This window comes from Prosopis cineraria, unplaced genomic scaffold, assembly GCF_029017545.1.
Source record: "Prosopis cineraria cultivar Desert tree isolate PC_DT_omini unplaced genomic scaffold, ASM2901754v1 PC12, whole genome shotgun sequence".
Classification (NCBI taxonomy): domain Eukaryota; kingdom Viridiplantae; phylum Streptophyta; class Magnoliopsida; order Fabales; family Fabaceae; genus Prosopis; species Prosopis cineraria.
Genome location: NW_026555343.1, coordinates 8,728,836 through 8,743,537, shown reverse-complemented (window position 1 = coordinate 8,743,537; position 14,702 = coordinate 8,728,836). Strand labels below are relative to the sequence as shown.

At 30.6% G+C, this 14,702-nt stretch overlaps 2 protein-coding genes across 2 annotated transcripts; both read left to right on the top strand.

Annotated features, from left to right (window-relative positions):
• Nucleotides 1-8,291: 8,291 nt before the first annotated feature.
• On the top strand, nucleotides 8,292-12,728 carry LOC129289058 (uncharacterized). The gene is made up of 8 exons (XM_054925880.1): nucleotides 8,292-8,385; nucleotides 8,818-8,946; nucleotides 9,062-9,115; nucleotides 9,190-9,285; nucleotides 9,445-9,507; nucleotides 10,079-10,520; nucleotides 10,655-11,397; nucleotides 11,665-12,728. Exons 1-8 carry the CDS (start codon nucleotides 8,292-8,294, stop codon nucleotides 12,726-12,728), a joined length of 2,685 nt encoding a protein of 894 aa, XP_054781855.1.
• Nucleotides 12,729-13,085: 357 nt separating this feature from the next.
• Nucleotides 13,086-14,588, top strand: LOC129289057 (uncharacterized). Its single transcript, XM_054925879.1, has one exon. The coding sequence runs from the start codon at nucleotides 13,086-13,088 to the stop codon at nucleotides 14,586-14,588; it is 1,503 nt and encodes a 500-aa protein (XP_054781854.1).
• Nucleotides 14,589-14,702: the final 114 nt, after the last annotated feature.

The following is a 14,702-nucleotide window of genomic DNA, read 5'->3' as shown; positions in this document are numbered from 1 at the left end:
CCCCTTCTAAAGGATGGAAGTCACATAATTAAGTTAACACTAATCTCAAGACAAGAAAATAATGAAGAAGTATTATGATTTAATAATGTATATTGTCAATAAACTAGGTTAATGTATAACAATTTCATAATTTATAAGAATTTGAAACATGTAGCTCTGATACCAAAATTTGTAACACACCAAAATTTTTTTTTAAATAATTTAACTCAACCATAGTTGGGTTACAAACACCCAACATATTTTTATATCAATAATTTCGATATAAAATATTTTATAATTGGCTTCAACTCACACACTATAACATTTCAGATAAATTTTTACCTCCCACATGCCATTAGGCTAAATCACATTTGTCCATCCTTATACTCCCAACAAGTAAACTAAATCACATTTGTCCATCCTTATACTCCCAACAAATAAAATAAGCAATTTAGTCAATTTTCAACACAAGCCAGTTATTTGGCCTTTTTAACAAATCTAAAGTAAACCAAATATTAAAATTACAGTCATCCAAATTGTACCAAAAATAGAAATAGTTTGAAAGGCATGATTACATTTATATATTCATATAATTGACAATAAACAAAAAAAGCCCTAATATTGACAATATAACACATTATAAATCATAAATTAAATACCCAAAAGAGACAGTGGATCTATACCACTAAGCCTCTGGGACTCCTCCACGTGTCACTCGTGGCTCTTCTCCTGAAAATTGTTAACCACATAATGAGACTCAAAAGTCCCAGTAACCAAAGCCAATTTATGATAGTGTATACAAACAGTTAAGTGTGTACTTATTAAGTGAAAATTAAAAATAATATAATTCCAACAAATATAAGAAATATTACAATACACACAAACAACCATCCTTATATCTCTCCATTAACCTCGAGCCGTAGCCCTCACTCGGTGCTAAATTACCTGGCCAAAGGTAGATTAGCCCGAGCCCTTACAAGCCACCTATTGAGCTCCAATAGGGGCGTACCACGTGGCACATAAATACAACAATAATGGCAAGTCTCCCGACACCTCCCACAATAATTAAACAAATTCATAATAATATTGCACAATTATACAATATTACAAAATTCATAATTTTCTCAATAATCACCCAATTAACATGAAGTAACACTAATCACAAATTAAAAGCATGGTTACCTTGTGGCTTTTTCAATAAATTATTCCTTAAAATTTCTCTCTCACCACAATCTTTACCAGTAATACAATCTACAAAATAACATATTATTTATAAATATTAGTTTCAATTTTTGAAACTAATAAAATAATTCTAATAATAGAATTAAAAATATAACATAATTCCTAATTTCAATCTTAATACAAATCTATATTTAATACTATTAAGTAAAATTTTTAACTCCTCTTTTAATTATCAATAAACATTAATAATCTAAAAATCAACTTCTAAACTAATTTCTATTATCAAAATTTTCTTTTTATTTCATAAATTCGTACCTAAAATACCCAAAAATTAAAAATTGAGTCTCTAGTTTAGAATCATAATCCTATAACCATAATAATTCATTTCTCATTCCAAATAATCATCTAAACCTCAATAAATCAACATATATTTTCAGATCTAGTCTAGAATTTGATCCATAAGCCACAAATTCAAAGATCACCAATAAATTTATATTCTAGAATATTTATTATATTACTAACAACCTCAAAAACCATATTTATTCAACAGAAATTCATCCCTCTTCCAGATCTTAAATTTTCTACCACTACAAAATCAGAAACCAAAGAAGAAGGATGACTAAGAAAAAATTTTAGAACACTTACTTAGTCTTAAAAAGCTTAAAATCACACCCTAAATATCCTATTAAAAACTCTTACCTTAAAACCCAGCACCGGTGAATTTGGCTCACAGATGCTCTCTCTCTGCCTCAGCTCACGCACGAAAGAAGGAATGAAGAAATGAAGGAACAGGTGAGTTTTTATAAAAATTCAGTGGGTCCCACATTTTTTTTAATTATTTCCTCTCTCTTCTTCTTCTTTTTTTTATTATTATTATTTTATTTTACTATTGAGGCGGCGGACGAAGCAAACTTCTCTTTTTCTTCTTCTCTCTCTCTTTTTTTTTGCATACCTTTTTTTTAATAATAATTTAATAATATATTTTTTTAATTAATTAATAATAATTTTTTTAAAAAAAAAATTTAATTTAGAATTATATCCTAAGTTAGATTTAATGATCATTTTCTACTAATTTATTTACCTCTAAATATTTTTTTTAAATTTCTATTAACCCAAATTAACTATTAAAATTTAAATTGAGATGTTACATCAATTGTGTAAAAATTTTATGGTGTGGCAGATGTTATTGGCTTCGTGAACTTTACAAAATTGTACTCATGTTTCTTTTTTAATTTGAGAATAGCATTAACTTCTGTTAAGGATTGAGAGTTTGTGCTTCTTCGCCATGCCTGACTTAACAAATATATATATATATATATATATATATATTGAGAAATTAACAATAATATTTGCAATACCTTTTTTAAGTCAACATGGGACTCACCATTTTGATGTTCCCCGAATGTGTTGTGGCATGTATTGCAGTTTTGGTTCCATAAAAACAGACATATGGATTTTTCTGTTCCTTTTGTCTGCTTTTTTTTTTTTTTATGTTTTTGCGATTTTCAAAAAATAGTTTCTTGTGCAGCTCCCTTGCCATAGATAAATGGGGCATAGCATGTATTCCTCCAATCCTTTTTATAAGTCATTTCTATCATTTCTATCAATACTAATATAAAAAAAGTATAAGGAATAAAAATGTATAGAATTTCAAATATACCTCAAGATAAAAAATTCAAAAAGTAATGTTATATTACTTTTTTTTCTCATAAATGATAATTTTGAAATTATCTTTCAAATATTACCTAAAAAGCTATATTGTGACTTATAAATGGGATCAAATAAACTTTTTAAAATGTGACTTATAGATGGAATCAGGGGGAGTATTTTTAATGGGGAGCCACCATTTTGATGTTTTGCAAAGGTAATTTGCATAATCATTTATTGGATAGAAAATTAATTCACTTTCTCTAATGAACTGAAACAAATTATTTGGTTTAGACCTAGTTACCAAATTTGGAAAATGAAGTCTACACCTTAATAAAGTTTGACCTATCGATTTTACTCAATAAAATCAACATTATTGTTTCTAATAATTCTGAGTTGAAGCTGAAAAAGGACACATCATATAGAGATAATATACTACAAGAACCATAGACCTTTTATGTAAAGACAAGTTACAGTGTCAGTGAATACTTAAAATGATGTTATTGGCAAGTAGTGCCTGCTGTCCATTAAATTCTCAATGCAATTTGACTTCTTGGATGATGTGATCTTTATTTTAACAATGACGGATTGAAGCTGGAAAAAGGAACAGTTGATAGAGATAATATAGGAACTTCTATTGTATATAAGGATGTTTTGTTTTGGAACAAATGGAAAATGGAGAAATTAAATTGACAAAAAATGGGGAAAAATAAGTATTTTTATTTTGTTGTTTATGTAAAAGATAACTATTTATGTATTTGAAACAATTTTTATATACTTTAAATCTTGGAGTAATAATCATGTATATACAATATATCTATTCTTCAATCAGGTCATCAGGTGTATATCAGGGCTTTTGTGATGAATCGATAAAGACAAAAGAGCAAAAAGGAAAGAGAGAATCTTACTGAGGACCCAGAGCATATAAATTTGCATTTAGGACTCAATATAATATTAAAACTCTTTACAGGCCTAAATGTCTTAAGTGAAAATATGTTTTAACAAGAAAAGACACATTTGCTGTAATGTCCGTCTTGACATTACTAGAATACAGCACACAATATTATTATGATAACTAGGATTACTTAATTCCATATATAAAGTAATCATAATACAAAGGTTTAAGAAAATTAAGTTTCAAATTGGAAGCACAAGAAACCCTTTTTTGAAATGATGTTTAAGCTTAAACCATAGTTTAAAATATACAAAATAGATTAACGGAAGCATGAAAATCATTATCATCACATTCAGGCATCAAAGTGGACAATTTGGACATTACTCAAAATACATTATCCGCCATAGCGCATGTGTCATCTGCGTGTGGATGGCACAGAGAGGGAAGCCCTCCCGTTCTGCAGTGCACTATGATAGCACCTTCAACCAACTTTAGAAGCACATCATTTCACCATCCAATGTCTGATTTGAACAATTCAAATGTTCACACATAACTTTTTAAGCCATTTAGTTATTGACACTGGTTTCACAACAAAACTCTTTACCATTTTAATTTTGGACATCCGAGCACAAAATAATGCATCATGTCGCACCTGAAAGTGTGACGTGGGCAGCACGTGAGCGGAGATTTTGGCCTTTGGAGCGAAAACTGGCAACATAAGAGTTGCCACCAAATTTTTGAGAAAAACATTAGGAAATCATTTAAAAGTTGTCACACCTGAAAATGCGACGTGGACGGCATACGAGCGAAAGTTCCGACCTTCGAGGTGGGAACAGAATGAAACGAGAGTCACCATTAAAATTTTGAGAGAAATCTTGGGAAACCAATTAAAAGAGAATAAGGATGGTCTGCGAAAGCAGAAAATAGGTTCAGAAATCGATTGAGTGTGGAAAAAATGTTAGGCACCCCACAACACCTATTTGTGAGAACGGTTACCTGAAGTTTGTTGTGCTAAATTAATATGATTTTAAAATTATTTTGATCATCCCTTTCTTATTCACATGTTTTAAAAAATGATAATAATAAAATGGGAAAAATTTATTTATTTACGAGGAAGGACTTGACTCAAAATTAGACTCTGAGGCCTACGTATCCTTTGATAGAGATCAAAGTCCACATAGTTTGGGCTTATAAATTGTTGGTGAAAATATTTTTAAGAGAAATTAATTAAAAATAATTCACTATTTTGTAAATAAAATAATTTCTAAAATTTTGATATATGTGTTTTAAATTGTAAAAAGTAATTTAATTTAATTATTTTTGAAATAAAGAAAAGAAAAGAGTTTAGAAATATATATTCTTTTTTATGTTTTATAACTGAGAATTTAATTCCTATACCTGCAGAACCTTATTAGTTCATATGGTAATACAATTGCTTTATGTAACATCCTAATTTTTATATAATAAAGAAATTGTGGAATTTAGGTTTTGAGAAAAAAAATAATAATAATAGGAATTTATATTATTTGAGGTTATTTAGAAATAATATTATGATTAGGTATTTAATTATGAATTTAAAAATTTAAATTTAAAACCACATAAGCAATATTTAGTTAAAATATAATACATAAATAGTTTTTTTTATGTGTGTGTTAAAAAAAACAGAGAGAGAAGGTAGAAGGAACAAAAAAAGGGGGGTGGAAGGTTGTTGTTTCTAAGTCCCACATTGGTTAGATGAGGGAAGAGATGAGGTGCCTTCATCTATAAAAAGGAGGGGGTGTGTGCATTAGGAAGCATGAGAGGCTAAGATATAATTTAGAAAAAATTACAACTTGTGGCCCAAAGGTTTGAATAATTAAATTCAGACCTATAGTTTTTTTTAATATAATTTTGGGACCCAAAATTTCATTTTTATATTATTTTTCTCTCTTCCTCTCACGTTGCTCGGTGTTTTCTCGTAAGGGGGGATTATTTTCTTTTTTTTTAGGTATGTTCTAACTTTCCTGTTTAGATTAGCATTTAAAAATTTATTTAATTACAAAATTAATTTTTATAGTTATTTTTTTAAATAATATTAGCTTTCTAGTGATATGATTATTTTGTAGGATAGAGTAAATATTCTGATTAAGATTTTTCTATAAGATAGTTAATCTAATGATATGATGGATTAAAAATATAGGTTAAAACTCTTAGGGATATAATAAATATTATAGAATACTTTCTTGAGGTTGAAACTCATGTTTAAGAATTTTTGAGTTAAAATCTAGATCTATATGGTTGAATTTATGTGGAATCTGAGATGTAGGGATAAACCTATGATTATTAAATATTTATTTAAGTATGAATAGGTATTTTTGAGGTTATAGAAAGGTGATTTGAGGCTTCAGGATAATTTTAAAATTTTTAATTTATTTTTGGACGAATTTTTAGAATATAGAAGGATGAAATTGTGATACGATAAGTGATTTAAGGATAAAAAAATAGTTTATTAGGGTACGAGAATTTTAGAAAAAGAATTTGGAAAGTTAAATGAGGCATAAATCTTAAATTAGTATTAATATGGATTATAGATCTAAGACTTTCTAATTCTTTAAATTAGAGTTATTTATTTTAATGTAAAATTAATATATAGTATTGTGAAATAATTATGTAGATTATATTGACAAAGATAGTGGTGAAAAAGGAGTTGTGAAGGGGAACTTGTTATTCAAGACACAAGGTAACCATTATTAATGTGTTGTGATGAGTGTGTTTGTGAATGGTTATGTGTTGACTTGTTGTCTGGAAAAACTATGAATTATTAAAAATAAATACTGTTATATACTTGTTTGAAATTATTGCCAAGTGGGTCAAAAATTTATTTTTATTTATCATGATGAGATATTATTGTTCGGATATATTCCTGTTTGGATATTTGAATGATGCATGACTTGTCAGGGTATTTTAATGTATGGTGTTAATGGGAATTTCTGTTCGGTTAATTATTACCACGTGGTAAGCCCTCATTGGACCCAATGAGTGGTGTGTCGCTTGGTCCAACTCACCTTTGGCCGGGTGATTTGGCGTCCGAGCATGGCGAAAGGAGGATATAAGGTGTAGTCATGCAAATTAAATACTTGTTCGGTTTGTTTGAAAATATTATTCGGTTAAATATTTTGTGTGCCCACTTAGCAATTGCATGATTAGTTACAATCGCATGCATCATTACATATTAATTTTTGGTTACTGAGACTTTTAAGTCTCATTCCCCGTGGTTAATATTTTTACAGGAGCGAGTCCGGCCGAGAAAGCACCAGAGGTGTAACTATGGTGTATGAGACACCATCTTTTACGTTGCCTCTTATTTGGATTATACAATGTATCATGTGCCAACTTAGGACATATCTTCTTTGTGAAGCATGTAAACTCTAATTCTTTTTATTAAAAGTATTTATATGATCAAGAGGATTATATCTGTCCCTCTTGATTCATGACCTGATTTAAATATCATGCCATGAGGATCCTGTCTGTCCCTCATGGTTCTAATTGTTTTTTTTGAGATATTTTAAGACCTGTGGTATATTGTCTTGGATGTACCATGGTAGAAATTTTTCTACCATGATAAGGGTATGATGAGGGTTTAATGAAAAAAAATAATTTATTGAATTAATGATTTGCGAAAAATCAGTTTGTAAATTTGAGGGTGTTACATTTTAAATATCTAAGAATCTTCCAAAATCTCACATAATAAAAGATCAAATAATATACGCTTAAGTACATGTTTAATTTAATTGGTTTAATATATAATTTATATATATTTTAAAAACTTAATCGTTATATCTGTAGAGTCTTATTGACTTATACGATAATACGATTATCTTAGAAATCTATGAAGATTCAAAAATCTCACATGACTAAAGATATAATCAATAAATATGATTACAATTTAAATATATTAATTTGATTAATTAATTTTTTAAAATTGTGTATTATATCATTATTTATAAAAATTATTTATTTATTATAGAAATTGAGAATCACTATATCTGTGAAGACTTATTATCCCACACGATGATGTGACTAATTTAAGTCTCTATAAATATTTTTAATGGTTTTTAACATATCTTATGGGATACTCTAAATCGCTTTATCCTTTATGGGAACATGCACTCAAGTTAACTTTTTATTATAACAAGTAGATAGTTAGGACAAACTTTATGGATTGATGGCCCAATTGAAAACACTGAAGGGACAAATGAGAAAGGATACTTGCTTTGACCTATGAACTTGACAACCTTATTGAGCCAATTACATAAAAACGGAAAAAACACTTTTTCTATTGACCCACCTTTAAGTTTGCAAACTACATGCTTTATAATATATATATATATATATATCTTTACATGAAATTTCAGAATGCTACCAAGTGCTGTCACTTTCACACGTCATGGGTTCTGTGAACTAAAAAAATGGGAAACAAACATATTACATGCATCTCTTGAAGCAAGTTGTTTTTTATTCACACATGACAGATGCTCATACGCTTCAGACAAGGCTTATTTCTCCTCCTGTTTCAGATTAACGCCCCAAACAGTTTCACTTTTCCATAATGCCGAGGAAGAGAAGAATCATTTTCTCAGAAAATGAAGCAACACAGACACAAGAAGATAGATGCACAAGCATCATTTCTGAAACTGTCGCAGGTATGTTTATTTTGTAACCACTAAAATGCATTCACATATACCTCAAGCTTGTCTCAAGTATATCTTGTCTTTGCTGATGATAGATAACTTGCAACCTGGCAATAGTCCTCAATCCATTCAAAATATCTCAACTTGTCTAACCAGCCCAGAATGCAGTTTTCGATGTACACAGTCAAATACAATATTCTCACAAGATATGAAAAAAGGGTTAAAAACTAGACAGAAAAGAAAAGCTTTGAAGGACTTGACAAATGTAGCAAAAAATTTATGTCAAAGATTTCAGACCATACCGAGGCAGGTGAACATATGGTTTAAGTTAATATCTTTGTTTTCCTATTACAATATCTCCACATACTGTTTCCTCATCATCTTTTACATTGCATAACTAATTGGAAACATCATTTGGTTGGGTTTCATGTTCATATTTGGAAGAGAATGTTTATCAGCGAAAGAGTGCTAGGTTCAAAGCTATTGAGATTGGTAACCAAAACATTAGCAATGAAACCACTACACAAATATCAATTGGAAAATCCAGTAATAGAAAGCACAAAACAGAAAAAGGTATAGTCACATCCCCACTGTAAATTCAATGTTTAAATAAATATTTTATTACATCACTTGATTATTTTATACATTGAATGAATTGAATGAACAAGGTCAACCTAATTATTTGCAGTTATCATGAATCCAAATAATATTAGGATCAATGACCAACCTTCTCGCTCAACAGGTAAGACTATTGTCATTGTTATTGCAAGAACATTTCATATTAGTTTCCATGATGCATGAATTGTTTTCTTACAGGTCTTGAAATCAAATATAAAGATTTTCAATTCAATTATGATTTTAATAATGACGAAATTCATGATGATAGCGAACACTCCAATGGACAATCTGGAGGTAATATATGTTTCCATTTATTTAAGTTATTTTTAGATAAGTAATTACTTTATGATTTATATGTTAAAAATATATTATCTCAATTTATAAATATATAAATATTATTTTATGAATAAGTTCTATTTTTTTTGTACCTTTTTTTTTTTACATTTTTTCTAGATGAATTAGACACCATACAAAATCATAACACTGAGGATAATCAAAAGGAAGGCATTGCACCAGGTATAATGCTTATCATCTTCATCATAATATTATGAACTGTTACTTATAATTTTATAATTAATTGCTTATGTGTTATAAACATTATATTTTACACTTTGGTATTTTTGAATTGTGTAAATTGCGTATCTCCATAAACTTTCCATTATATGCATAAAAACTTTTTAATATGTCAAAATACATTAGCCTATCATTAAAAAAGTAGCCACCTCATTACATGATGTTTCAACCACTATTTAAAGGTCTTTCACAAACCTTTCATAGATAAAATCAATTATATTTATAATGTCAAATATATTCATGAATATATTTATTTTTAATTGGTACCTACAATTGTATTTTTTAAAGAAACTATTATTTATGAGCATTTTGTAACACTGTATTTTTATACCTCTTCTTTTTTTGATTTAATATGATTTCTATTTATCACTCATCTTAATTGGTTTCCCTTTATGTCAACATATAAGTTATCAATATATTATATCATTTTTTTAAATCTTTATCAGAACAATATTTATTCTAATCTTGCATCACTTTGAGTAATAAGTACTAACTTATTAACAATAATATATAGAATATATAGATGAAGGAGATCCTACTGAGATATGCATATTTTGTGGAGCTGAACTATGGTTGAATGAGCGTGTCAAAAAAGACACATTTAGAAGAACCATGGAATTCTCAATTTGTTGCCTTAAGGGCAAGGTTGTATTACCAACCATACATCCACCGCCACCAATGTTAGAGAGACTATTCTTTGACAAGAAGTCTATGCATTCAAAGGATTTCTTAGCAAATATAAGACAATACAACAACATGTTTTCATTTACATCTATGGGTGGAAAGATCAACCATTCAATTAACTCTGGTGGTGGTCCTTATTCTTTTATATTGTCTGGAATGAATTACCACATGATTGGAAGTTTACTACCCTTGGAAGGAGCTAGACCTGTGTACTCACAACTATACATTTATGATACTGAAAATGAAGTTACAAATAGAATAGCTGCAGTAAGGTAATTTCCTTTTTCAAATTTTTATCATATTTAATAATAAAAGTTTGATGAATACTAACATTGGCATTTCAATTATATCAGCAACCATCATACAGGTTTGAAGATTGATCATGTTATAGTTCATCTTCTTAAAGATGTCTTAATGAGTTCAATCCTTTTGTGAAGCAATACCGAATGGCCTCGTCACTAATCAAAAACCATGCCTATAATGAATTGAAGTTATGCTTGATTGGTACAAGGCAGCATGATGGTCGTAACTACAATCTTCCGTCTGCCTCTGAAGTTGCAGCATTAGTCGTCGGCGATATAGACATGTCATTCGGTAGGAGAGATATTATCATAGAAGAATTATCAGGATCTCCTCAACGTATTAGTGAATTGCATGCATCTTATCTTCCTCTTCAATATCCTATTCTATTCCCATTTGGTGAGGATGGATATAGGGATGATATTGATCATCGAGAGGAAACATTGACTAGAACAAAGAAGAAAAAGAAAGTCAGCATGCGAGAATACTTCTCTTACAGACTTATGTCCCATCAAAATGAGGTATCAATATTACTTCATGCCCGTAGATTATTACAGCAGTTCATTGTAGATGGATATACAATGATTGAATCACAAAGACTATTATGGGTCAGGACTCATCAAAAGGAGCTTAGAGTTGATTTGTATCAAGGGTTGTCAGATGCATTGATCAATGGAGAAAGAAATGCAAGTGCAACTGGAAGGCGAATTATTTTGCCATCTTCTTTTACAGGAGGAGCAAGATACATGCTTCAAAATTATCAAGATGCTATGGCTATTTGTCGTTGGGCAGATATCCAGATATATTTCTTACTTTCACTTGCAATCCAGCATGGCCAGAAATTACTAGGTTTTGTGATCGAAATTTTATATCTCCATCAGATCGGCCAGATATATTATCTAGGGTATTCAAATTGAAGTTGAAATCGATGATGAAGACAATTAAAGAAAAGAAAATTTTTGGAACTATACGTGCAGGTAAAATTCCATGACTATTCAAATGTATATTTTTTCTTATAATTTATTACTTTCATTTTTAAATTATTACCTCCATTTTTTCTAGCTTTTAATCTCTCTATGTTTGGACTTCTTCTTATTATATCTTCTTTATATACAGAGGTATATACTATTGAATTTCAGAAGAGGGGTTTACCTCATGCCCATATACTTTTGTTCCTTGACAAGCATGATAAAATCAATGACTCGGATGGTGTCGACAGGGTAATCTTTGCAGAAATCCCAGATAAGCATACCTCGCCAAAATTGTATGATTTGGTCAAGAGATTTATGATGCATGGTCCATGTGGTACAAGCAATCCCAAGTCACCGTGCATGAAGGATAAGAAATGCAGTAAATATTTCCCTAAAAAATTCAACAACCAAACAGTGATTGATGAAGATGGATACCCTACATATAAAAGAAGAAATGATGGGAGAGATATTGAAGTAAAGGGTATTCATTTAGACAATAGATTTGTTGTCCCATATAACTCTGTCCTTCTTACCATGTTTCAAGCTCATATCAATGTTGAGAAATGCAATCATTCCACTTCTATCAAGTACTTATTTAAGTACATCAGCAAAGGAAATGATAGAGTGGTGGCAACAATATATGACAACAGTGACGAGATTCAGCAGTATTATAACTGTAGATATATTTCTGCTTGTGAGGGATCCTGGCGTATATTTGGATTTGACATCCACCACAGACATCCTTCTGTTGAAAGACTAAGTTTTCATTTACCAAATCAGCAACCTATAGTTTACTCAAATACAGACGACGTGGCAGAGTTGTTAGATAAGCCAAGAGTATGTGAATCACAATTTTTAGCTTGGATGGAAATGAATGGTAACCAAGATCTTGCCAAAACTCTTACATATTCTGAATTCCCACATCATTATGTCTATGAAAGGAATAAAAGAGCTTGGAAAGAAAGAAAAAGAGATTTTGCAGTAGGTAGAATAACTCACGTGTCACCATCATCAGGAGAACTTTACTTCCTTAGAATACTATTGACAAAAGTCAAGGGCCCTACTTCATTTGATGATATTAAGACGGTTAATGGTGTTATATATCCAACCTTCAAAGATGCTTGCTTTGCACTAGGTTTATTGGATGATGATAGGGAGTACATCAATGCAATTAGGGAGGCTTCAGTTTGGGCTTCGGGAGTTAGTTGAGAAGGATGTTTGTCACTATGCTACTTTGCTCATGCTTGAGTCGGCCGGATTTTGTATGGAGTAATACTTCTGAGATATTGTCTGAAGATTTATTATACATCCCACGAAATGATCCAACCTTGTCAGGTAAATTGCAAATCTAAATAATCTTTTATTATTTGCATTGTCAACATAAGTTAATGCTTATAATTGACCTTATTAATTATTGTAGATATTAATGTGCCACTGGTTGCAAAGGAAGAAGCTGCACTTCGTGAGATTGATTCACTTCTTCATAGTAATGGCAAGTCATTGCAAGATTTTTCGTCACTTCCATTGCCAGTAGCAACATCAAACTTTGATGTCACAAATCATCTAATGCTACAGGAATTAAACTATGATCGTCAAGCCTTGGGTATAGAAGCTACAAAGTTGGTAAAATCTCTTAACTCTGAGCAAAAACATGTCTTTGACAATGTCATGTCATCAGTTTACTCCCCCTATGGTGGTTTTTTCTTTGTCTATGGTTACGGGGGAACTGGAAAGACTTTCTTATGGAATGCTTTGTCTTCATCACTTCGTGCGAAAGGAGAGATTGTCCTAACTATTGCATCAAGTGGCATTGCTGCTACTTTATTGCCTTCTGGAAGGACAGCGCATTCCAGGTTTGCCATTCCTATCCAAATAACAGAGGATTCTGTTTGTTGTATTAAACAAAACTCTCCCTTGGCACGTTTAATTCAATGCACTAGATTGATTATTTGGGATGAGGCACCAATGGTTCAACGGTATTGCATAGAAGCTTTTGATAGGACATTAAAGGATATTATGCATTCAAATGATACTTTTGGTGGAAAGTGTATTCTTATGGGTGGCGATTTCCGTCAAATACTTCCTGTCATACCTAAAGGAACAAGAGCAACCATTGTTAATGCATGTATTAGTTCTTCACCTTTATGGGATCATTGCAAAATATATAAACTAACAAAGAATATGCGGTTATCATCATCTTCTATGAATACCGATAGCAATGCTTTGGAAAAATTTAGCAACTGGTTGTTAGACGTAGGTGATGGGAAACTGGGACAACCACATGATGGTACAACAAATATTGATATTCCTCACAATTTGCTTATCTGTAATTCAAAAGATCCTATGAATGCCATCGTGTCTTCCACTTATCCAAATTTACTTATCAATTTTGAAGACATAGCATACTTTAACGATAGAGCAATTCTAGCTCCAACTATTGAAAGTGTGAGTGAAGTTAATAACTATATGTGTTCGTTGCTACCTGGTGAAGCAATGGAATATTTTAGTTCTGACTCTGTATGCAAGTCTACAGAAGACAACGATTCATTTGATGATTTGTATACAACTGAGTTTCTCAACACAATTAATTGCTCTGGATTACCACCACATATTCTTTCTTTGAAGGTTGGAGCACCTATAATGCTATTGAGGAATATTGACCAAGCGTCTGGTCTATGCAATGGTACACGGTTGTGCATTACTCGGCTAGGGAAAAATGTTATTGAGGGCATAACATTGAATGGTTTAAGGCAACATCAAAAAGTTTTAATTCATAGGATGGACATGAATCCATCAAAAAGTAGATGGCCATTTCGCATGCGACGAAGACAATTCCCAGTGATTCTATCATTTGCAATGACTATAAATAAATCCCAAGGTCAATCATTGCGTCATGTTGGGTTATACCTAACTAAACCAGTTTTCACTCATGGACAATTATATGTGGCATTGTCAAGGGTAAAAAGCATTGATGGACTCAAGATTTTATTACATGATGAAGAAAAGGTTGGATCAACAACAACAAAAAATGTGGTGTATACAGAAATCTTTAAAAACTTGGGAGATTAGACCTTATCATGTTTCCAAAAGCTATGGATTTATAATGTATGTATTATACAATTGTTTATCATTTTGCCATTTGAATTTTCATTGTTTCTTGTCGTTGAAGACATTATCTTTTAT